Here is a 26,300-nt window from a genome sequence, read left to right on the forward strand (position 1 = left end):
TTTGCAGTATTTCATGCTATCATAATTAAAGCTATTCGTGGCCTCATTTAAAAAATGGCCATATTTTAAGATGGCAACCCTCTGCACTTATAAAGAGTGCACACTAATGAACATTTGTGCCAAATCTATATGTGCACTTTTCTGTGCACTTACCGGTATATAAATAAGCAAAAACCGAAGTAGCGCCCCCTGTGGTGGCCAAGGGAGCAGGTTTATGCACTGGCAACAGACAGATTTGGATTCAGCACCCCCAAATTGACCAAGTTTTATTTATTTATTTTTAAGTTGCCACTAAGAGGTCACAACAAAACTCATTTTCCAGATGAGCTATGATTTCTGGTCCGCAGCCTATGTGTCATATTTTGGTATTTTCTTCCATCTTGAGTCTAGATTGTAATGTATATGTATGTTGTTCGATAATTCAACCAATTAGCTGTCATGTTTAGAGAAAAACATGGCTTGAAGTAAAGAAACAGTCCAAAACCAGCATTTTAAGTCAGTTTGAACTAGCCCCTGCACCCCCGCCCTGCACCCCCCCCCCCCCCCACACACACACCAAGTCTTCAGTTTCATGGAAAATGTTGTTACAAAGCAATCTGTAAAATGTTATAACTGAACAGGAAAGAAAACTTTAAAACTCTGTTTCTACCCATAAATAAGCAAAAATGAATATAGCGCCCCTTGTGGTGGCCAAACATGCAGGCTGGCGCCGTGGCAACAGGCAGATTTGGATTCAGCACCCCCAAATTGATCAAGAAAACATGTTTTTAAGTTGCCACTAAACGGTCACAACGAAACTCATTTTCTAGATGAGCTATGATTCTTGGCCCGCTGCCTATAGGTGATGAGTGACAGAGACTGTTCTTCTGTTTCGCCACGCTGTGGCAGCACTGTGCCTTCACTGCGTGGCGCGCAAAGTATTGTGGTACTTGGGTGTCATGACGCCAAGTTGAAAACAGAAAACGTCAGAACTAGTCGACAAGCACTGCTAGGGTCAGCAAACTAGTGCACGTCTCTGAGTTAGAATCAGTGCTTCGTTGAATTTTCATCAATTCATCTTTTATCTATGCACTTCAATAATAGGTAACGTTTGGTTCTTGGACATTTCAAGGAACGATGCTGTCAGAAAACGTTAGCAGAATGCTACCTTGATGTCTATGAGTATGCCAGTAGACTATCCAACTAAATTTATCTCTGACTTAAACGCTCTCATTATCTATTTCATATAATCCGCTGTGTTTATCTAACATAACATTACCTAGGCAATTTCGTAGGTATAACGTATTGTACGGTTTTGCCATCTGGGGTGTCGCATCTGTTGCCTTTGGGCAGTGAGAGTGAAACTCACGTGTGTGTAAAGGCTGAGTTGTAGCTAACTGTTTGCTATTTTACTTAGCTTTGATGTTCTGCATGGTGTGTGGCTTTCGAAACCACAACAGCGTGCTATTAAGGTGTGATGTTGTAAAGCACCAATTAGGCTTGTATAGTAGTAGCATGTTTTGACATCGCCGCTTTGGCTTGACATTGGAAGGCAGTTATGAGCAACGGGAGTAAAGCCATAGAGCTACAGATGCAGATGCGTCAAAATACGGAAGATCTCCACAACTTCATGAGAGAACTCGACAGCTGGGAATCGGATATAAAGAAGAAGGACGAACAACTGCGCTCCGGGGACAGTGGTGATTCCTCGGTATGACATTTTATTTTAGTCAAGAGTCTCAATTGGCCAATTGCTGTTAGTTGTTATGCTAAGCAGTCCTGGGGTCTATTAAGCTGGCTTGGTTAAAATCATAATACAAGAGCTTTTCTTCAGAAAATGAGGACTCCAGGCTCGTCTATCACATGATTTACCTCTGAACTTGAACTTATCCTGAACCAGCTTTGTAGTATAGTCCCTGAGGTTAATTTGTTTGTTGTTTACTTTGGTAGAAAACCATACCACCCATAAGAAATAAAGATTTCAAGAAGAAGCGAAGACCAAAAAGTAAAATTCCAGGGAAGGAGGCCAGCAGTGAAGACAAACAGCCAAGGATAAAATCATACGACTATAACGCCTGGGAGAAATTTGACGTGGTAAAATATTAGTTTAATTGTCTGTTTCATGCCTCAACCCCTCTGATGTTACATTGTTACTTACTTTCTCACTGGTTGCTCTGGTATGTCTGTACGTTTGTTTGTTTGTTTGTTTGTTTGTTTATGCATATTTATTTATTGTATGCAATTTGCACTGTTACAGGATAAAGCTCTGGAGTCAATGGAGAAGGAGGACTCGCCAGAAGAGTCTAATGAGTCAGATGCAGAGGATGTTACCCCTGAACTGCCACCTCTTAACTTCAAAACTGACCAAGAAGGAGCTTTGGCACAGAAGGAAAAGGTTTGTCAGTTGTGGTTTGGTTTCATATTATTGGCTGTTGTTATTGAGTGTCTCTGCTGTAACAGAATTTACAGTGCAGTACAGTAATTTCACCACATAGCTATCGGCTTGTTATGGACAGTGTTGTATAGTATTGCACATTATATCCTATTCGATTAAGACTCTGCCTCTGCCTCTGCTCTTTTACAGGGCAACCAGTTTTTCAAAGAAGGAAAGTACGACGAAGCCATGCAGTGCTACAGCAGAGGCATGGATTTAGATCCGTACAACCCCGTCCTCCCCACCAATAGAGCCGCATGCTTCTTCAAGCTCAAAAAGTACGTATTTTCCTCACACTTTCCTGAGATGTCACTGCACTTTTGCCAAACGCACTGATGGTGGTTTGACAGTGACCTTAAGCGCTTGCACTTGGATTTACATGCGCTCAGAGAGCGTGTGAACCTCCGCCCTCTGGTGGACAGAAACACATGCGCATCGTGACCGTACACACAAACTCAGACGATCACATAACCTCCTCGGCGGAGGTTAGCAAGATCTCTTCGACTGCTCCTCAGAACAGAACATGGAACATTCTGAAACATTTCCCTAAGGGATCATGTCTTTCTGTCTATCTGCCCCTGTCTTGTCTAAAGGTATGCTGTGGCTGAGGCAGATTGCAATATGGCCATCGTTATGGACAAAAAATACATGAAAGCATTTGCACGAAGAGGTGCAGCCCGCTTTGCCTTGAAGAAATACCAACTTGCCTTAGAAGGTGTGTGGAGAGAAATATTAGTAATTCGTCTTTGTTTAGAAAATGATGGATATCTGCTTTGTTTGTTTGTTTGTTTTTATTTTGCTGTGTATTGTTTTTTGTTTTGTTTGTTTTTACTGTGATTGAATTTTATCCACACACAGTAAAGTTTGTGGTTATGTTTGCATGATCAACTACCCTTTACATTCCTCTAGCACTAAGATGTATTTTTATGTGTTGCCTGGGGGTTAAGATTACAAGATGGTTCTCAATCTGGATCCGGGCAACCTGGAAGCTGAAAATGAGCTGAAGAAAGTGAAAGAGGTACTAAATAACTGCACCACCGTGAACTACTACACTTAACACAACACATGATAAAATGAGTCTTTTATTGGCGTTTTGCTTAACACGGCCTGTTCCCTTCCCTTGTCATAAGGCCTTAGAGCAAGCAGGAGGATCTCCAAAAGAAGTGGAGACTAAGCCAGAGGCAGAGACAGCGGTGGTGGAAGACCCAGGCGTGCAGAAGAGGCTGGAGGAACAGAAGAGAAAGCAGGAGGCAGTGTTGCACAAGGATAGGGTGAGCATCGCCTGTGGAAACGCTGTGAAAGATGGCAGTGTTCATGGCTGTAGAGGTGTTGCGGTACTATACAAAAAAACACATTCATTTTAATGTGTCAGGCATACATGCATATGTGGATGTGCATATGTCTGTGTTAATTTGTACAATTTGTGTCACACCTAATCATGTTGCACTTGCATGGAACGTACCAGTGAAATACTGCTGTAATGTCATGGCTGTTCCCCCAGGGAAATGCATACTTCAAAGAGGGAAAGTATGAAGCTGCAGTGGAGTGCTATAGCAGCGGGATGGAGGCAGATGGCACTAATCTACTTCTCCCAGCCAACCGGGCCATGGCCTACCTCAAACTGGAGAGGTACTGTATAAACCCTATTTGACCCTCTGCGAAAAAGAACCATGTGATGGCCTGTTCATTTGGCCTTAGACCTGTTGTTACCTCTGCCAAGGAGGTTATGTTTTCGGCCGCGTTGGTCGGTCTGTCTGTCTGTCTGTCTGCAGGATAACTCAAACTTATCAACGGATATGTATGAAACTTTGTGGAGTTGTTGGAAATGACCAAAGGAACAAGTGATACCATTTTGGTGGTGATCCGCATCACAAACCGCAACCAGGAGTTTTTAAAAGATTGTTCACCATTGCTAGCCTACAAATCTAGACGCCTGTAGTGACCGCAAATTCAATTGCGGGACGGGGCGAATTTTGACATTCCAGTTTCTAACTTCACAAAAAGAAGGCAGAAAGACTTAAAATAAATAATAGGGTGTAACGTAGTCAAATGTTCTATCAAACAGCTTCCTTGGCGGAGGTCGGCACTCTTTATATACTAAGTGCTTTTGTAGTCATTAGTGTTTTATCATGTGAAATTAAAAAAAAATATTCAGTTATATTTTTCATTAGCATTTCGATTTAGTTATGTTGCATTAGCTGTGCAACATAGATTATAACGCATACTGTACCTGCCTCAAACTGGAGAGGTACATGTAAATACCATGGCCTGTTCATTTGGGTGAAGGCCAGTTGTGATTAGTATTAATGTTAGTATCTAATCGTGTAATTTGGTTTGATTGTTTGTATTAAGGGTAGTTATGTTGCATTAGCAAGGCATCATAGATAATATCATGAATTATAGCATATGCTGGATTTATAGAGATAACTTGTATCAAACTTTCTTGCAAAAGTTCATACATCCTACCCTGATTCTTATCCTGACAAGTGTAATTCCTTTCATCAGGACAAAAGAGCAAAACATCTGTACTCACAGATTCTTGTTTTGATCATAAAGCATTATCAGTCTTTCAGTTGGAAGAAATGAACAATATGTAACTCTAACTCCTGTCTCTTCTTTTTTTTCTCCTGTGTACTCTCAGGTATGCCGAAGCAGAGCAGGACTGCAGTAGAGCCATAGATTTAGATGGCACCTACTCCAAAGCCTTCGCCAGGCGCGGAACAGCCAGAGCTGCCCTCGGCAAACTAGCCGAGGCCAAGGAGGGTGTGTACAATTAATTTCCTCAAATAATATCCGGGTTTGCTATTAACAAGAAAACACATTATAAAAATAGACACAAACTGTGTGCCAAAGAGGGTGTGTAAATTCCCATTCAAACTTGTTAAGATAATGAGTATTGTCTCTTGACCAGCAGAATGTGTTTTTTTGCTTGGTAATGTTGCTTTAGCCTCGCACCATAAGCCTGGTGATTAATGTCGTGTACATTGTTTAGATTTTGAGGAGGTGCTGAAACTGGAGCCAGGCAATAAACAAGCTGTGAACGAGATCAACAAGATCAAGATGGTAAGTTCACAGGCTATTTTTTGCCACACTAACAATGAGTATATGTCCTGCACACCGTCCATTACGTTGCAGTGATTGCATGTGTAATGGATGGTGTGTGAGATATTTACTTATTACTTTGAACCATTGGCTACATCCAACACTCTGAGGTGTGCAAAAGCATTCTATATGGTGTGATTTCGCCACACTGACATAAGTGACTTTAACTGTGTAATTTAGAGCAATTGGTTTCAATCTGTCTTTTAATGAGGTGAATGTTGTGTGAAGCTTTGTAAAACATGTTGGACTGTTCTCCTCTCTCTTCCTCAAGGATATAAATGCGGGAAGAACATCAACTGGAGCAGACAGCCAGAGACGAGTCATCCAGCCAATAAACAAACCACCTCACCTGCTCTCAACCGTTAGTCACCTCTCGTGCTGTTGTTTTCCTTGAGCTTGAGCATCTTTGATTGGCATCTCTCAGAATAATATTTTATTTTTGAGCGAAAGAGAGTAGATAGGAGGTACTCTGAAATGGAGTGAAAGGTGCACTGTGTAATAGTTATTTCCAGAAATCATGCTGCCCATTCACCACCATCACCATCAAATTCTAAGTATTCATTATGACTGGGAAAATTGCATTTTTAGATGCGTCCCACGCATCTCTATAAGAGGCTTTGGTGTCCGTCCGTCCGTCCGTCCGTCCGTCCCTCCGTCCGTCCGTCCGCCCTCCCGTGATGTGTTTCCCTCCCGTGATGCGTTTCTGAATTGTGATTCCCTCCTGTGATTCCCTCTTGTGTCCACAAGGTGGTAGTCGCTCAGTTTTGGCCTGGAGCTCATGCGTGCAAACCAACCGTGCTCTTTGCCAGTGAGAAAAACATGGCGGCACTTCCTGTTGATTTTCACATGAAAGTTTTGCTTAATTTAAAGTCCCTAAGCGACTATAAATGTTGTGGCTTCCATATATTGATGTAAAAGTGCCCCACGAAGTAATGAAGCACAACAAAGTTACTCCACATTACCATTTGACCACTCGTTTTTCTATGCTAACAGGGTAGCTAATGTAGCATTGTAAATGATCCAGGGAGAAAGGGGGAAATGTTGTGATTTCAGTCCGCCTGAGGCAACGATTTTCGTGGGGAAGATGACCTGCATCTCGGTGGCATTGAACCACGCCCCCGTGCCTTATTTGGCTCGCTCAGCACGTGCGTCCTCAGTCCAATCGCAATGCTTTATTTTCCCCAGACGTTTAATCGCATTTAAGTGAAAGTGCCATGTATACACATCGCAAAATAACTCTAAATCCGATCTATTTAAATCGCATTTATTAAATCGGACTTAAAAACATCATGTACACGTAGCCAATGTCTCATTGATTAGTTTATGGAACTTACGGTTTGTCTGTTACGGTCCACGAAGACAATATCCACGTGAAAACGCAAACGCCTGCAAACCACTGTTTTGACAGAAATACAGTTCACCTGTCGCCTACTCTGTTTTCTTCCCAAAGCGGCATTTAAAAGTATTCCATGAAATCCAACATCAACGTCACTTCAAATAGGTGACAGCATCATGCTCACACATGAAATAACACTTCAGTGAGGGGGGGACATCACTGCTCTCATATTAAAGTGAAAAGAGAATTTCACATTTTAGTTTATTTAATGTAGGCCTATGCAAAATCGCAAATAGCCTATTCATTGAAATCTGTCCAGAAAGGGTTGTAATGTTTGNCTGTTTTTTATGTTTGTAGTTAAAAAAAAAAAATAAAAAAAAAGTGATTTAAAAAAAAAAAAAATAGCCTAACAAAAATAGAGATTTTATGTTAAAAAAAATGTGATATGGGATGGACCGATGGCCCCCCTAAGCTAAATTCGCCTTAGGTCCCCACATTGCTAAATGTAGTGTAAGGGATTATTTTGAAAAGACAGTAACATGTAATCAGCAATGCATTACAGTTTTTCAGTAAATTGCCCAACACTGTTGAAATCCTATGGTACTTTTTCAAATCCAGGCTTATACAGTACATGGTAGGCTTATTGATAAATTGCCTTGACAGGTTATGAGGAGGCCAAGGGGGCGTTTGGGCAAAAAAGGTTCAGAACGGGCATAGACGGACGCATCTGTTGTCCGCCTGTCGGACTTGTTCATACATGAAAAGGTGGATCTTCTCCATTGTCTGCCATTTTAAATGTCCAGAAACAGACATAATGAAATGACGGAATAGAAAAGATTAAATTTGGCTAGACAACACCGTTTCCATGAGCAGCATAGTTGCAATACCTACTCTGTCCACCATCCTACACAGAATGCACCTTTAGAAATTCTTCACTCTGTTACATGTCAGAGTGATCTACTCTCTTACACTCAAGATTGAGTACCTGAAGTTTTATGTTGTTACCCCACAGAAGCAACTATTGCTCTCTCTGTAAACTTTTTTTGTACCCTGTTGGGCTTCACAGAAACCACTTCGACGGATTGAGATCGAGGAAATTGAAGGAGATATCGCTCCTGCTACAGAGGGTTCTCTGAGCAAGGCAGGTGGATCCACCATCTCTCTTGAACCTGGCGTTTCTGCAAAGGCTGGTCCCACTGAACACAAGACGGAGGCCCCTGTGAGCAAGGCAGGTGGATCCAGTATCTCAGTTAAACCTCAGGTTTCGGTACTGGCTGGTCCCAGTACAAGCAAGTCGCAGGACTCTCTAAGCAAGGCAGGTGGATCCAGCATCTCTCTTCCATTCTTCTATACTGTGATGTAAATATCCCTCTGCTTTTATATCTACCTGTACATCAGTGGCGGCTGGTAGTCTGTCAAACAGGGGAGGCTGTTCAATTACAATATGTCCAGAACGCAAATAAAGGGGGGGGGGGGTGGTCAATTTTGACACACATCTTACATTGGTCCTGAGCCACATATGGCCTCACACACTAAAGGACTCTTGTTGAAACAAATTTGTTAATCATTAATCATTATCCCCCTTGTAGCCTATTCATAGGGAAATGTTTTTTTTTAAAATTATTATTATTATTATCATCATTAGGCCTACCTCCGCCACATAATGATGTGATTGAGTTTGCCTTCGTTGTTTTTGTTCATTACTGGGTGCACGGCTTAACTTACCACTAGAGGTCGCAAAATCTTTAATTATTTACCAGACATTGCCAACACAGTAGGAAACAAGGACTCGCCACTCACGGGACTTGGCAGTTAACCAGTTGATCAGACACCACGAAAGCCCAAAAGAAACGGTTGTTCTTCCCTACCTTTTTCACCAAGTCAATATTAGGCAGTGCTCTGCTCTGCTCCTTGATATTCATTTTCTCCTCATAAGGACGACTGGAATTCGACAGAATTTAATCCACAATGCTTGGCATTTTGCATAGCTCTCTAGCGTTCTTGCAAGATAGCCCTAACGAAAAGTAGGCAACTTCAACTTTTGAATTGGGAGATTAAAAAGGATAAGGACGTGCCACTATTAAGACTTTATTCTCAACACTAGGTTTACAAGAATATGTACACAAAACTGGAGTACACCGCAATGAATAGCTTCCCCACTGGTTACCACGACGAAACTTCTCAGTCAAATTAATAACATATCCGCATTTCGAAATGAAATCAACTACTGCAGCCTACTGACACGGGGTTCACCCAATCACAAGTCGGAGCTCCAGTCTCCGGTCCCTCCCCCCTCCTCTCTCTTCTCCATTCACTCCCAGTGAGGCTCAGTCTCAAAATCAAAAAAAATTCACGGCAATAGCCAATAACCGTTTAGCATTTTGCCATTGAAAAAGCGTACAATCCCACATGCCATTGAAGTCCATTGAGACTCGACTCGCTTGCGTTGTCATGAGCGGAAAAAAAACTCGTGCGAGCCTCGGGATCTTATTAGGCTACAGATTGGTTTCATCTCTAAGTTGAGCACATGCATTTTCTATGGAGCTGGGTCTGAAATAGCAATGTTATTAAGTCGTGTTAAGCATTAGTTTACATACTATTCTCCGTGATTTTGGACAGGAGGCGGCGCCTCCCTTGTACTCAAAGAGGAATCGCCTCTGCTGTACATAGCCCACTGTGTTGCACAGTATATACACGTACCTATAATGTACAGTGTATCCCTGTAATGTCTGCACTGAAGTTCACTGCTTTCAGTTTCATTGTGAATGTGAATGGTGACAGTCATTATAACGCAGAGTAGTAGTATCGTAGTAAGAGTAGCTACTAGTATCGCACAAAATCAACTGGACCCAGATATAGGCCTTGGCCGATACTTGTCGATACTTAGTTTAGTTGTGGCCATGCATTTGCTCACATACTAAATTATAATACACACTGGTACTAAACATTCTAAAAATCAACTGAAGTGCCTGGAGCAAAGAATACTTTTTTGAATAAAAGGCATCTTATTCTATTCTATTCTATTCTTGAATCTCTGGTGACTGCACAGGCTGGACACACGGAGACCAAGACCCAGGGCTCTCTAAGCAAGTCAGGTGGAGCCGTCTCTCTCGAACCTCTGGCAACTGCAAAGACTGGTCCCAGTGAAAGCAAGGCTGAAGGCAAGGGTTCAGCACTGGACTCTTCCCCCTCGGCCAAAATACAGAAGATTGAGGAGCTCCCCGCCTCCATCTCTCAACCGCCCACCAAGTAAGACTCAGAGACCAGGGGTGATAGCAGTCCGGCGCCGCGCCGGAAATCCGGCGTAGCGTGGCTGTAGAAAAAAATAAAATAATAATTTCCCCAAAATTAATAAAATAATAAACTATCGCGTAGGCCTTCATTAATGTATGGTGAAAATAAATGAGCGCGCAACAGCCTGTTGTAAGAGACGCGAAAGGAACCCAAATGAGCAGCAGCCCATAATTGTTTGTATCATCCCGACATCTTACTGAAAAATGTATCAATTTGTTACGTCTTGCTCTTGAGTCACTCACCACATCACTGGCGGCAGTCTTCTAGTTCTAGTGAAAGGAGAAGTAGATTGGCTGTCAGTATGCACAGTAAAGAGAGTTCTAGGCCCCTACTGGTTACCCTTCTCAGATATTTTCACTGTCGACGGAGGCAAATCCAAAAATGGCATCTCGTTATACTGAAGAAACGGAAGAAAGTACTATAGGCCAAGTCTAGACCATTTGGATAAAAATTAGCAACTATTGTTAGCACAAATCCACATGGCTTGCTAGTTGTGATGGGTGTGTTGAACCGTGTGGATGTCAGTGGAATACTAGTGAAATTCTGTGATCAAGAAAACGTTTGAAGGTAAGGCCATTTAGTTATTAATTTGCCCACTGTGGCATGTTGGCTTTAGCCTGGCTGCGCGAGAGTCAGGTTATGTTGGCTTGGGCCCGAATGATTTTGCCTTGCGCAGGTTACTCCAAAAACCTGACCATAAACGGCTTATTGATGCGCATAAACGGGCTCAGTGAGAGTTTGTAATAGATTCGTCTATTTTCCTCATTTATGTGCGCTAAATGACTGCGCAATGTTGACAAACTTTGATGGAGATGGACGTTCTTTCAAAAAAAGTCTGTATGCTCAAAACGGTAGGCTATGCTATGCCCGTCATGATACTTTTTTTCTAGGTGTAGTGCGTAAATGTGGTCTGCATTGGAATAGAGGCTACCATTGCGACATGTCCAAATGACAATGGAATGCTTGGATCGCTAATGTTTGGCAAGCCTAGTTAGCCTACACCCCTTGTATATGAAGGTAAATATGTAGCAAAATGCACGAGCGCGCATGCTTGATTTGAGAACTTGTAGAATGAATTTGAGCACTTGCAGAATGGATTTGAGCACTTGTATGAAAGAAGTCGAGAATGTGTAGAACAGAAATTTGCGATTGCAAATCCAATTTGCATATTCCTGCGGATTATATTTGCAGTTGCAGTGAAAAAACACATGCACTTGCTTGAAAAAAATGTACGAACTTGCAGACTGAAATGTTCACCTGTGGAAAATTGTCACACACACGGGATAAAAATATTAATACATTTGTAGATTAATATTGCCATGGCTAGTGATGCCACACATCTATAATGACAGATACAACCACAACTTCGCGCCTCCAACCAAAAATCTCGGCGCCGCGAGTTTTGCAACATATCTTGCAACCTGTGTGTGGCAAAACAGATATGCACTTGAAGGGCCAGATCCAGTGTTGCCAAAAGAAAATCAGCCAAAGTCGCTATGGGCTTGCTGAAAAGTCGCTAGAAGTCGCTAGATGACGTCATGACGTTACGTATGACGTCACAATGTCACGCACGGCGCGCTGATCTACAGAAAACGTGCCCACATGCCTTCGTCCACAGTACAAATGGGCGGTGCTAGCTACTTTTTGGAGATCAGAGCTTATCTGCAGCCCCGCTTAACCGTGGGAAACGCTTCTGACGGCGGCGCAGAGTCAGAATTATGTGGAAAAACGATTCATTTGTCACTGAAAATGCACGTTTTAAAAAGTCGCCACATGCACCAAAAAGTCGCTAAAGGCGCTAGATGAGTTTTTTGTCGCCATGTGCCCGAGATTCACTGCGGTCGGTGCGGCCAGCCTGCTAGTGCTCATTTAAATTTGTCATATGCTTGTAGGGTAGACCCGAGTTAAGTACAGGGTACAGTTTAGGTAAATCAAATATACCTGTGTAACAACAAGACTCTGATCTAATTCCAAAGTGTAGGCATTAACATAACATAAATGACAGTCCCAAAACATTTGGTGACCATATCGAAGATTGTGTAATCTCGGTTTATGTTGACATTCGGTTCCTGCCAAATCTTTGTCCCATATCGCTTGCCGTAGTCTCATACAAGCAGATGTACGTGCATGAGAATTCCTGTGCGTATCACAAAAGCTGCCACACTGGTGCATCATGTGTCACGTCTGTCTCTACCCACCACTGGAAATGCATTGTGTGGTGTCGTGGGGAGGGACACTGATTTGCCTCTCACAAGACAAGCGAAATAGTCGCTAGATTCGGCCAGATTGAGCCTGAAAAGTCGCTAAGTCGCTAGATGATTTTTTTTGTCGCCAGAGGTGGCCAAAAGTCGCTAAATCTAGCGACAAAGTCGCTAAATTGGCAACACTGGAGAGGAAAAGGGCGCCTTCTCTCTCTCCCCACCCCCATAACCCCTCCCCCCCGTAACCCCCTCCTCCCCCTACCACACTCTACACATGCAGATCTGGCCCTTCAAGTGCATATCTGTTTTGCCACACACAGGTTGCAAGATATGTTGCAAAACTCACGGCGCCGAGATTTTTGGTTGGAGGCGCGAAGTTGTGGTTGTATCTGTCATTATAGATGTGTGGCATCACCATCCATGGCAATATTAATCTACAAATGTATTAATATTTTTATCCCGTGTGTGTGACAATTTTCCACAGGTGAACATTTCAGTCTGCAAGTTCGTACATTTTTTTCAAGCAAGTGCGTGTGTTTTTTCACTGCAACTGCAAATGTAATCCGCAGGAATATGCAAATTGGATTTGCAATCGCAAATTTCTGTTCTACACATTCTCAACTTCTTTCATACAAGTGCTCAAATCCATTCTGCAAGTGCTCAAATCCATTCTACAAGTTCTCAAATCAAGCATGCGCGCTCGTGCATTTTGCTACATATTTACCTTCATACTAGTAGGCTAGTGTGAGCTGAGTTCGTGGGTTTTGGTCTACTGTTGATTGAGGGATGGTGTTTTGCGTCATTCCTGACAAACCACGTGTCAAACTGATTTCAGGGAGATGTTTATATTAGTTATGCTGACTAAACCAACGCGCTCTGTGAAAACCCCCAAACAGCCTCGCACAGGTTCACACAGCCTTTCTCTCTCGCGCGCTCCCTGTCGTAGCCCTTCAGCGTAATCGAATCCAGTTATTCCACGCACGATGCACAGGTTGTATTGTCTGCACGCTCTGGGCTACTTAATCCCTACTCTCGGGCAGGGGGCAATTGTCAATATCAGACTCTCATGAACTTCAAATACTTGGCTTGCGTTCATGTGGCCACCACGGTGTCACCTAGACATGCAGTGAATGTTCATCTTATCTTCACGCCCTGTGCTATTTTCATGTAGCTTAATTCGGTCCTGTCTTTGTTTTTGTTGCTTTCTGTTATCTTTTCAACTCGTACATTGTAATGGGCGTGTGTACACGCGAGTGATTTTCATGTATTTTAATTGACTACAACCCAATGCGAAAGTCGCGCAGTAGTCACACAGGCTATATATACTGTCCTGTCCGTAATAACCACTGGTTCTGTCATCCGTGGAGTCGAAATATGCGATGTGAACGTGGGCCTGCATGTAGCCAATCATGCGCTTGTGCCCTAAATATCATGTACCGGTAATTAAAGGGCGTTTCCCTACAACGGAAAGGCAGGGGTTATAGCACAGCCCTTAAACAATCTGTGGTTATAGGTAGACCATGGGGCCACGAGTAGGCTATCTAAACGTATGTCCAGTAGCCTATACAAGTTATATGAGCAATGTCCCAATGAAAATGAAACTTATCAGCTTGCAGCAAATGTCATGTCATTTAAAAGTATTGCTCAATTAATTGGTTATCACCTCCTCTATTTTGGACAGAGTGTAGTTACTGTACTTTGGAGTAGTATTGCCTCCTACTGACCTGTCTTGGTATGGCTGCTACATAGCTTTCAGTTAATTCAATGTGGTAAAATATGCACCATGTTTTCAGAAATGCATTCTGGTGTTGAAATGTTGCATTGGTTCAATACCCACCTCAATAACTTTAGTGCAACATCACAAGCCTAGAATGCATTTCTAACTGCATACGTTGGTATTCGTTTTTACAGCTAGAATTGAACGTGGTGGTCAGTTTCTTTCAGCCAAGTGCTGTAGCCTACCAACAGGGAAATGATCTGTGTTTTCGTGAATAACACTATAGAAATAATGCAAAAATGAAAACATTATCTTAAATGTTTGAATAATGTGTTTGAATAATAATAAGGCCTACATTACGTCTCATATGCAGTATGTCCCGTCGTCCCCCGGCCCCCCCTCCCCGACCAGGAAAAAAGTTCAGGCTCAGGATTTTTTTTCACTATCACCCCTGAGAGACACACATATGCTGGATCTCAAATGGTGCACTTGTACACTTCAGTGTTCATGTTTCAGTGCATATGGCATATTAGTTACGCACTGAAACATGGTGCCCGATCCAGCAATACTGTTGTCTGCAATAGATCACTTTATAAACTAAAATATGTCAACACACACACACACACACACACAGAATACAGGGGAACATCAGGTATCCTCTATGGAAAGGAACGTTTCGGTTTGATGGTGTTGTACATGTGTACGATACTGGGGTTGATGTACATGTTTTTGGAAATCAGAGTGTAAGGGCATCGGCAGTTTTGTTGCCCTGTATGTCTGAAGGTTCGATAAGGCCACGTTACGAATGGAATTCTAATATCCGTAAATGCGAATTCAAATTGTCCATTGAGTGCACGTGTTTCAACACACTCTGTCTATAAATAGAAAGGTGTGCAGCACGCCGGTATCGCTCCACACAATATGGAGGCAGCGGCACACGTGGAGTCTGTCAAGTAAGCAGTGCGTGTAAGCGTTGTGTGTTCAATGCCTTTGTATAAGCACAAGGGCGGTGTGCCAAAAGGGTGCCTTTGATGAAGAGCTAGTTTTCACCTCGCCCCTGTTTTTGTCTTGAGAAACATCGCCACACGTCACGGATGGATTATGTTGCGAAAAAACAAACAATCAACATGATTATGAGCAGACCTTTGGAACACCTGTGCAATCAGCTATGTTCTGCTACTGTACAGTTAAAAGTTACAGTTGCGACCAGGAAGAAAGCTGGCGAAGCTAATGTTAACGTGGAGACTAGCTCGCTTGTGCCTACGTGATCAGAAGACGTGAACTTGCAAGGGTTTTTGTGTATTTTTTTGCCTATAGGACGGTCAAGATTATTGCAGGAAAAGAGATTGGGCAGGGCTGGCAAAGTACCTAGCCCAGGGTTAGCGGGCTGCCCCTCACCAGCCCCAAGCTGGCCTTTATTGATCAATTCTTCACGTGTATTAGACGTGCAAAGTACGGACTGCAAATGAGAAGGAGAGAGAAGTGGGGTAAGGTTGTGAAATGACCTAACCCGGATTCGAACCTGGGTCCTAATGGACAAATAGCCCATATACAGGTATGGACACAGGTGCCTTAGCGTGCTGCACCCCCAGGGCCTCTTTATTTTCAGATTTCTGCTCCTCCTGTTTTGTTGGGATGGTATTGGGATCCTGCGTAGTACTGTAAGTCCCATTATAGTCGCCCCAAGCTTAGTGTGTTGACCAGGCCTCTAAATGTTTCTTTTTTCATCACCAGCCAATATGGTTAGCAGATCTTACTAGCCAAACATACACTCACCACCAGTCACACTGGCTAGTAAGTTGTCTTTTTTACCATTATTTGGCCCTGGTGGCAACCTTTATTTAGAGCTCTGGTGACAACCTTACCGCCAACCAACAAGAACAATCTGAAACACCTTTTGTGAAAAGGAGTAGCCTCATAATGTGTACTGTTTCAAAAGTAAAAAAACAACACATTACTGCCATAGTAGTACACTGCCGTGGCATTTTACAGTCTTTAGTAATACATTACTACAACCTTCTCATACAGCAAACTTATGAGGTGATTAGTCCTTTCTACTGGTTGTTCCCAGGATAAAATCCAGACGGAGTGAAATGGGATTATTTAGCTATTAATCTATCACATGCTGGAACCAGCTTTTTGTTGAAACTAGAACTGCCTCAACAGTGGCATGTTTTTAAAAAGAATTAAAAAAACGTGTTATTTTCATCTGATCAGGGTTAATGACGGAACACCCTTAAAGGAAAAAATACAGAAACGACTGTAAAAACGGAGGTTATGTATATAACCACGGTTCTATGAGTTCCGGATGACCGCCAGAGCTTGGCTGTCACTCGGAGTGTACACGAGAAATTTTGCCAAAGAGGACATTCCCTGGGTGCACCGCTCTTTTGACCCCTACCCCGGGGTCACTGGGTGACGTCACCCAGGTCACAAGTGAATTTGTTGTTATTAAATACTCGACCTGCACGTTCCGTGTAATGGGTATCCATACTGTAAGCACCGCCTCTGGCGGTCAGTAGGAACGATATAGAATCAGAAAGTACACATTCTTACATGGTCTTACATGTGGACACAACAAGTATTTTTTCTCACTGGGATTTCCTAACTGGTCGATTTTCAAAGCAGCACCATAAGTCAGTTGTGTCAGTCATGTTTAAAATGTGCTTCACTGCGTTTCCCTGCACTTCAGGGGGCCTGAGGGTGATTGCATTGAGGCCGAGAAGACCAAACAGACGACAACAAGGAAGAAGAAATCCACAGACGCAACCTCAGCTACAGCCTCAGAGCAGGTCTCGCCAGGTCCGCAGGAGTCTGATGCCGATAGCCCCCCTCCCCCTCCGCCTCCGGCCAACAGCTTCCAGTTGGAGGCCGACCTGAGGAAGATCGGGAAAAAGCCCCAAGTGATTTACAAGTATTTAAAGGTGTGTGTGCTGTTGCCACGTTATCGGGCATTACCAGTGAAAAACAAATATACTCTTGTATCGACTTAATGTTGAACAAACAATCGCCAACTTGCCATTGTTGGGCAATCACGTGTTGAGTACCTGATGGAGATGGCAAATAATTTGAAACACAAACAAAAAGATAATCTTTTTTAATTGGTTCTCCAGAATGCTGTTCCAGGCAATGCAAATATGTTCAAATTATCATCAACATTAGTCATTGAGGCTACATATCTGTCCTGTACATGATGTGGTTTTAATCTTGTTGTCTGTTGTTGTTGTCTTGTTTCAGCAAATTGAGCCAGAGATGTATGCCAGAATTTTCCAGAACTCCTTGGAACCAGAAATTTTAAATCAGATTTTGAAGATCCTTCAGAATTACTACATCAAGTAAGTAATGTATAGAGTAGAAGTAAAAAAAAAATAAAAAAATAAACTCTCATTAGGTTCTCATTGGGTACAGTGGATAATATGGGGTTAAAACTTTGTAATATCATACGCAAGTACTAAAGTGCTAAATGTGTATCTTGTCACCAGGCGAGGCAGGTAGCTGCTAATTATGATCATCAACTTCAAACAACAGTAGCTATGATTTATTTCAGATATTCCTGGCCCAACTGACCCAAGAATAGCCTGTGCTTTTACTAGTACTTCAACTTCTACTGTATACATATCTGGTGATAATTATTTTGAAATTGACACTTGTGAATGGGTGTAAGGCTTTTCAGACAGATACAGCAAATGGTTTCTGAGTGTCTGTAAATGCTGACCTACCCTCTGTCCTCTTCTGTTTAGAAATGAGAAACCGGAGCTCATCCTGGCCATTCTGAAGAATCTGGCGAGTGTGAGACGATTTGACATGGCAGTCATGTTCATGTCTTCAAAGGAGAAAAAAGGTACAGCACAGTCGACGCACAGCTGAAGCCATGAAGACTTCTATCCTATTTTATAATTAAGCAATGAAAAGAAAACGATTCAAATGACTGAATGATGATTAAAATAAAATTAATTAACAAAATGACCGCAGTGAATTAATCTCAATTAGCGCACTCATTTGACAGCTCTGATTGTAATTACATCAGTAATAGTAATACTTATACTTCTATACTTTTCACACCTTTGCCCTTTGTTGCACGAGCCTGCTTGGAATGAAGATTTTTATTGTGTGTCTCTTGTGTGCCTCTGTTACAGTGATTCAAGATTTGTTTGAAGCTGTGCGGCTGGCTGGGCTCAAGGATGCATCGGTACATGACCTGCAGAAGAAGTATGGAGTATGACACTAACTCCCGCTGGTCTACAGTAGTTGTGCTAAAGGCAGCTTGCTGCCAGCCTGCAGAAGAGTCTCCTCCTACCTGTGTCATGTAAATGTGAACTGAACTGTGCTGCGGCCGCACCCCTGTTCTTGACCCTAACTTGGTGAATGAATGCTCAGTGGAGGCAGCAGGGGTGATGTAATGTACAGAGGCCATAAGTTGAGTACACTCAACCTGAATACAAGCGGGTCAATAAAGAGAATGATTTCTTTTTTTTTAAAAAAACCTTGTGTTTATTTCTGTGATGATGTACATGTAAATGTTAACAACAGGTGTGATGACCAGTTTCTGTTTTCAGGTTTAGTTTTTCAGTGATGTGCTACAATGTTTTGTCACAGTATACATAGGTTCGCAGTGTTTGTAAACACGATGTTATGAGGGGTGGCAAGACACTGGCAGCCAACCACGTGAGCTAATTTTTTGACAGCGGTTTCCAACAATCAGAGGTTGAATTGTGCGCAGCCAGGGGAAAACAAAAATTTAGAATCCATGTATTGAGAGGGCATAAATAGTACGTTAAAAATGAAGTTGAATATTTAAAAATGTACCCTAGGTTTAGAAATTAAGTGACCATGGCCTGCTAGTGAAACGGGGTGTTTCACCTGATAAAGCGGGCATATTACATGTCAACGGTCAGGATCAGTGGGAGAGAGAATTAGAGTGTCAATTTGTTTGCTTAATATTAATAAAATACATGACGGACAGTTTTAAACATCTCCAATAGTTAACCTCCTACCAATACCATAATAAATACAGGAATGCTTATATATGTACTATAAGCATAAAATGCTTATTTCTGGTGAGATGTATGGATAAAATGCATAGAAAGGTGAAGCAATCTGCTGTTCATTTGGGAGTAGATATTACCTGCAAGTTGTAACATTGAGAGTTCTATTTGCTATGGTTACTGCTCCAGTGATAACATTCTGTGCATGTGAGGCTCTCAGGGAGCAGGGAGGGGAGCAGGCGGCCGAGCACTCGAAGTTGGACTTCAGCACCACCTGAACTCAGTTTGACCCTGATAGGCTCACATCCCTTGGCCCTCCTGCAAAAACGAGGAACATAAACGCATGTACTGGCAATAATGTCCTGTAGTGGAGCAGGTGTTGTGTCGAGATGAGCTTCCCGTCAAGCATAGCTACTCGTAATAATGCACTACAAAAGCTCTTCTACACTTTTGCACTCTGCTGACACTTTTCAATCGTAAACTAGTGCCTGTTGGATATTTTGACCCTATTTTCCCGTCATGAAAAGAGGTGGTGATAATAATGTTATGTTCTATAATTATATAATAAATAATTATAGAATATGTTGTTATATTCACCAGTATGTAGTCCTATTGGTTTTACTGTAGTATGTGTGTGTTATATATTTACCTCCGCCAGGAGGTTAGGGATTGCCCGAGTTCTGTGTTGGTTTCTTAGTTTGTGCTCGTTCGTGACCAAACGGGGGGTTGGTTACAGTCCCTGGAGCAGTTTGGTGTTAAGTACTTTGTTCAGGGGCTCAGAGACCATGCACACACATTCATCCTACTTCATTGTGGGATTTGAACCTGCAGCCCTCCGATACAAACTCCACAGCCACGGATGCCCCACATGACACCCATACGGTATACCTGCCACTTGTACTATCATGTTTTTGCTGGTGGTTTCCTCTCCAAAGTGGTTGGGTTCCTTGCCTTGCCAGTTCCTGGCCATCTGCCATACCGGGCATTTCCCAGTGGACCCTTGAAACCTCGTGGGCCCCTATTTTCAGAAATGTTTAAAAAAAAAAATTTTTTTTAAATAAAGCCAAAAATGCCCGGGCCCTACAGTGTATCACGAAAGTGAGTACACGCCTCACAGTTTTTGCAGATTTGTGAGTATATCTTTTCATAGGAAAGCATTACAGATATTTCACTTTCACACAATGATTAGTGACCTTTAAGTTTTAACAACATATTTAACCGCTTAGTTTTTTGTACACTCAGAAAAAAACAAAATACAGCCATTAATGTTTGAGCATGTACTCACAAAAGTGAGTACACCCCAGATTAAAATCTGGTAGAGAAGGGGCCATGTTGGCTCGAATCGTCTCGAAATGAAAAGGGATTAAAAGGGAGGTCATCGGTGCGCGTTTCAACCTTTCTTTGTATTGAACTTTTACATTTTGAGTGTGCACCTGGCTTAAATAGATTGGTGTGAGATTTGAATGCAATCCTATAGAGAATATCATGATCTGCTTCAGTAGTCACATTGCATGTTGACATGCATGTTTCTTTTAGGTGTATTTGAGATTGCCAATGTTGACAGCATTCATGCATCCCCAAACCATGTCAGCCCCACTACCATGCTTGGCTATTGAGAGGATACACTTTTTTTGTAAAACTCACTTGTTTACCACCGCACATGCTTGACACCACTAAAGTAAATTTGTTTATATTGGTCCGTCGGTTACCTGTGTTCCACTCAAGTGTGTGACACGAAGCTAGAATTTAAGGCTTGTGATTGGCTACTTATCATGTGAATGTCAATAACCTGATACAATAATAACCCGATTATGCTGGATACATGTCTTCAGAAATCAGTTTATTAGCCAAAAACCTACCTGTGCAAATCGGATTTCTCATAAACCGATAACGGCAATAAACCGATTATTGAAACGGTTTATTCAGTAACTGAGCACTTGAATAAACCGGTTACTCCAAAAACCTGATTATAAATGGTTTATTGATGTGTATATTAACGGGCTCAATGATTTAAGCCTAGGAGCCCAACTGAAATATTCAATTTTCATATCAATCAAGTGAATAATCCAAATACATAGTGTCAGTGACAGCTTGGATGATCTATCTCAATACGGCCATTTCAAAGTAAATTTGTGTTCAGATATCTGTCCAGTCTGGAGTGTAAGATGGAGAGATAGGCATTTTTATGATTCAGTAATTATCAATAAATATGCAATACACCATACATAGGCTACAGTATAGTCCTATTGACAAGTACTGTTTCTGTTCTACTGTCTACTACTTTCTACTACTACTACAGGTTGGCTACCTAACCACCCAATGAATTGATTGCTCATCATTTCTTATTAGTGGATGTGGTCTTTGGTGTGTGGTCTTTAACAACTTAAAACGAGAGCATGTGAAAATCTCATAGGCTTTGGAGCAGACATCTGTGAAAGTAGCCTTCAAGTTATCAGATGTTTAGAAATCAATCTTCTGAAAGCCAGTTAAAAACTTACCAAGTGATACAAATATGAGGAAAGAAGAAATAGACCACTTTTATGCACCATGCACCAAGTATGCCCCAAATAGGCTGAAGTAAATAAGCAATGTTCATATGCTGAAATGCATGGAATGTGTAGGCCTATGTGTGCCTTGCATGTGAAGAAAATGAATAATGATACACTTAATATTATATGCCATATAACTGTTGTTTTATATAGATGTTTCTTCTTTGTGCAAGGGTAAAGACCCCCCCCCCCACACACACACACACACACACACCATTTCAGACCCTGCAGTTTTGTTTTAAATAAAAAATAAAAAAAAAACAACAACTAGATAAGTGCTTCTCAACCTGTGGGTCAAGACCCCCTGTTTTGGGGGTGGGGTCATGATGTAAGGACTCTCAAAGTAAAAGACCATCACTGCATCCAAAGTAATAATCAAACAATGCTAAAAATCAGCCAAATTGTCAAATAATAGCCTACTAAAGAAAGACACATTGTTAAAATAGCAAAACTACAAGCCCACTACGCCTCCCAATGTGAGGAATTCTGGGTTTGTAGATCAGATATTCTCTCAATATCTTTACATGAGAAATACAGTCACACAAATTGGGAGGTTCCCAGTCCAAATATGATCATTTTGGGCGGTGACGGCCTAAAAAGGTTGAAAATAACGGTTCTAGATGGCGGCCATCGTGAATTTCGCTGTCAAAACGAAGTTTTATAACCAAAATGATGTCAGATTTGGAATCCTCATGGTTGACTTATGTGAAAAAGTGTCTTCATACATGATTCTAGGTCATTCAGATCAAAAAATATTTTTTAGAGATGCCGCCGGACGCCATTTTGAATTTGGCTCTCTAGCAAAAAATGCCGGGATTTTTGCGGGGGACATGGGGGCTAAATCTTTTCTAAAGGGTCCATAGAGGTCAAATCAATCATCAAAACACTGTTGCCAGAGGATGGTCACGGAACCTCCATTTATGACCCTACTATTGTAATGCTCACACTACCCTGGACTTGTCAGTACCTGAGTTTTTTTTTTCCGAGATTTTGGTCATTGTAATGGGGGCAGCACTTTGTTTACATTTAAAAAAAAAAACATTTATTTATTCCCAAAAACATCCGAAAGGTTATACAACATCGGCAGACAACTAGCAAACAGCGTAATTGTATGTAGTTTTTCTGTGCGTTCCGGGACCTCTGTCCAACTCATCATCGCTGTGATGTCATATGTGTTTTGCGTTCCAGCACCTTGTGATTTACAAATTAAGCACTGGTTAATTATTTAGTAAATATTAAATTTGGCAACATGCTGCACAGTTCCAATGAGCAGCCTAGTTGCAATTACTAATCTGGCCACCATCCTACAGAGTGCACCTTTAAATCTTGTCAAGTATCTTTCTTGTGGGTAATATGCGTTTTAGTGTGTTTTAGTTAGTGCCATACTTTGCTTGAGGAAAAGTGCATGCTAAATAAATGTGGCACCATAACACCTTAATCCATCATATCACTCACCATTGGCACGTAGTGTACAAATACTGAAGAAGTATGAGTCATGGCATACTGTAAATCCCCTACCTACCTGCCTAGCTTCCTATCTGCCGCCTATCTGTCTACCTACCTACCTACCTACCAAGCAGAGGAGAGCAATCAGAAAGCCATTGGCTATCAGCAAGTCCATCACTGGCTATTTCCGTGTGCTGAGCCGAGCTCTGAACATAAACTCTCACTCAGAGACGTTCATAGCATTGTGTCCTCATTTATACCCCCTAACTCTGGCTCGAATTGTTGCACCAGTCTGTATCACAGGGCTTTTTCTGAACGGGGAAATAGGGGCGCTCCACCTTCATACCTCCGCGGGTGCACCCTCATACTTTTATTTATATATATATATATTTATATATATTTGAGCGCCCCTAGTAAATTTCTCATTCACGGGAAGAACACCCCCCGCAACCTACCATGATGCTCCCTCATGCCAAAAAATCCTAGAAAAAGCCCTGTATCAGAAGTACAAACCAAATGCTTGCATGCCGTGTTTATCAGGACCCAGCTGGCGGCATTATACGGAGTTAGGAGGGCCACTTGTGTGGTTAAAAGGCGTCGAGCACCCCTGCTACCTATTATGTTCTCAGCAGATCAACAGGTGTAAGACTGATGGAGTATAGTAGCTACGCTGGCTGGCCTTAATGCTTTGTTTGAGGGACACATTATGCAATGATAAAAAAAAGAATGACCTAAGTTTCCTTGTTTGCTTGACAAATAGACAATGTGGGTTGGCATTCAATCTTACTGTAGGCTGCCTTCTCAGGAAATGCGCTCAGAGAGGAGGCTGGCAGACTGCACACATGAGGTCATTCCCACTTCATATACTTTTAATTGATCATCATAGTAATTGCATATGATATGTCGAAGATTGCGTAAGATATGTCTAAGTGCTCACACACATGTATGTGAGGCACATTGATGTATTGCTTACACGCACATGCGCACAAACACACACACACACACAGACACACACCTACTGCAATTGCTCTCTCTGTCTCTGCCCCGCTCTCTCTCTCTCTGTCTGTGTCTCTTTCTCTTCCTCTCTATATATCTATCTCTCTCTGAGATCTTGGTTAAGAAATTTGAAAGCTATACAGGCAAGGTGGTGATACTACATGAAACAAGAGTGATGAGTTTGTCAGGTAACTTTGTATTTGCTTGTGAGCAATTGTAAAAGAATAACACACATCTATTTCCAATTGACATCCTATTTGACCTTTACATGTCTGCTCGTCTGACACAATCAGGCTTTTAAAACACGAGTCACAGTACACTTGCAAGTGAGCCATGGCCCCAGCCAGGGCTATGACATCATTTAGGCTCGTGTTTCGCAAACTTTTCAGTTGAAGATGAAGATGAAGATTGTGCACATAGTTTCAAAGTGAGAGGTCCGCACACTTCAAGTCCTTTTTGTTTCCTTTTATGGCTGGATAATGTATCGACTTCACAGTCTTCATCAGATTCTCCTCTCTTCTCTCTCTCAAACTTTTCAGACCATTTCTCCTGACAACAACAATTCACAGTCCACCTGTCAACTGAATTGATAGGCATGCTCACAGTACTAGTTTAACCGTAGCAGATTTGTGGACAAATGGTTTCTTTTTCTATATGAATTACAAGCCTGTCTTATTGTATGGAAAGAACACATTTAGATGTTTATCCTTTACATCTAAGAATGTTACAGATATAACCTAGTATGCTAACGTGTTGGAAACGCTGACTGCATTTGTAGAAACTTCATGGACCACTGGAGGTTTCTGTTGGACCACCAGTGGTGCCCGGGCTACATTTTGAGAGTCACTGACTAGGGCTTCTCAGTGGGACTGTAGTAAAGGGGAGGTCCGTTGCCCTGTCTGTTTTTGAACCTGGGTCTCCAAGGTCCCAAGCATCCTCTGACCACAACACCGTAGAGCCAGTTTCCTCGGTACCATGATCAGAGCACGTTAGTTACTCCAAAGGCCTGGTTTTGAAGCAGAGCAGGGCAACTGTCCTTCCCTTGCAGGATTGCCAGATGAGGCTGACGATTTCCAGCCCAAAAAATTCTCAAATCCCACCTGGGATTCTATGGCCAAAAATTGGGCGTTTTTTCTCTCCAAAATCCTTTTTTTTCATGCACACGGCCATCCTAAGCAGAATCTGGCAACACAGTTTCCTTGGATAAAGAGACGGACAGAAATATTGCATTATAGCTCATACTTTTATCCAAAGCAACTTATTAACAAACCGTTATTTAGGAGCAGGTTAGTGGATACAGTCCTATAGAGCAGTGGTTCCCAAACTTTTCCCCCTGCGCACCCCCTTTTACATTTCAGTGTGGTTCGCGCACCCCCTAAGCGAATGTTGCACAACCGCACATTTTGAGCAAAACTCAACTGACGTTTTTTCTGCCATCATTACAATGGAACTTTTTGCATGACAAGTCTAGGAGTTACAAATTACACTTCAAGATGGATCCTTCCAGCATACAATTCACCGAACAACATGTAATGTTCATTAATTCTGTAAAAACACACATCTCAGCCAGTACTCTATTCAGCTCGCGCACCCCCTTGTGGCAGGCCGCGCACCCCCAGGGGTGCACGCACCCCAGTTTGGGAAACCCTGCTATAGAGCAATGGTGAGTTAGGTGCCTTGTGCTCCAGGACACGTCAGCCATGGGATTCAGCTGTAGGCAAGGTAAGGGTGGGATCTACTCCATAGTTTTATTAAATAAAGCGAGGTTTTGGCCATCTGGCCTTCTTGAAACTTCTTTGAATTAATCCTGTAGCCAGTACCTCAACAAAGACATTTGTGTGCGAAACTTTCCTAGGGTAGGATTTGAACCTGCAATCATTAAGCCAAAGGTGCCCCAAAAGTTTTGGTCAATTATTATTCACATTGCCCTCAAAGAGCCATCTTCCAATGATCTGAAGCACCAGCCCCAGTAGTCACCATCAGGGCCTCTGACAGCCTCGACCGGAAGACCCCCGGGCCTCTGTTGCTATTCTGCAGATTCTAGGCCCCGTCTATCCTATGGGTCTGGGAAAACGAGCCAATTCGCCCACACCCACCCAACCTCCTCATGCATGTAAGTGGGCCTTGTCACAATGGTTCTTGTCAATGTTCCTGGATGTTCCAAATGTTCTAACACGGCTATTTGGTGTTCCAGTCAGCCTATCTGAGGTGGGTATCTCGAGCAATGTCAACACTGCCGGGAAGTGAGCATGCCGATACAA

At 42.3% G+C, this 26,300-nt stretch overlaps 1 protein-coding gene across 2 annotated transcripts; it reads left to right on the top strand.

The window, feature by feature from the left end:
* Positions 1 to 950: 950 nt before the first annotated feature.
* rpap3 (RNA polymerase II associated protein 3) lies at positions 951 to 18,535 on the top strand. 2 transcript variants are annotated; one of them, XM_063217457.1, is made up of 18 exons: positions 951 to 1,083; positions 1,532 to 1,690; positions 1,930 to 2,073; positions 2,237 to 2,374; positions 2,564 to 2,691; positions 3,007 to 3,128; positions 3,361 to 3,431; positions 3,544 to 3,684; positions 3,915 to 4,042; positions 5,055 to 5,176; positions 5,406 to 5,476; positions 5,787 to 5,876; positions 7,918 to 8,166; positions 9,901 to 10,100; positions 16,756 to 16,987; positions 17,301 to 17,398; positions 17,804 to 17,904; positions 18,200 to 18,535. In XM_063217457.1, exons 2-18 carry the CDS (start codon positions 1,538 to 1,540, stop codon positions 18,283 to 18,285), a joined length of 2,274 nt encoding a protein of 757 aa, XP_063073527.1. In that variant the 5' UTR covers positions 951 to 1,083; positions 1,532 to 1,537; the 3' UTR covers positions 18,286 to 18,535. The 2 variants fall into 2 exon arrangements, with proteins under 2 accessions (XP_063073527.1, XP_063073528.1); XM_063217458.1 differs by having other exon boundaries at positions 1,536 to 1,690.
* The last annotated feature ends 7,765 nt before the right edge of the window (positions 18,536 to 26,300 follow it).

Source organism: Engraulis encrasicolus, chromosome 15 (genome assembly GCF_034702125.1).
Source record: "Engraulis encrasicolus isolate BLACKSEA-1 chromosome 15, IST_EnEncr_1.0, whole genome shotgun sequence".
In the NCBI taxonomy this organism is placed as follows: Eukaryota; Metazoa; Chordata; class Actinopteri; order Clupeiformes; family Engraulidae; genus Engraulis; species Engraulis encrasicolus.

Bases quoted from the DNA above. Each gene is read 5' to 3' on its own strand.
- rpap3 (XM_063217457.1), top strand. From the start codon at position 1,538: ATGAGCAACGGGAGTAAAGCCATAGAGCTACAGATGCAGATGCGTCAA. The intron at 2,692-3,006 runs GTACGTATTTTC...TCTTGTCTAAAG, and splicing joins TGCTTCTTCAAGCTCAAAAA to GTATGCTGTGGCTGAGGCAG. The intron at 5,877-7,917 runs GTTAGTCACCTC...TGGGCTTCACAG, and splicing joins CACCTCACCTGCTCTCAACC to AAACCACTTCGACGGATTGA.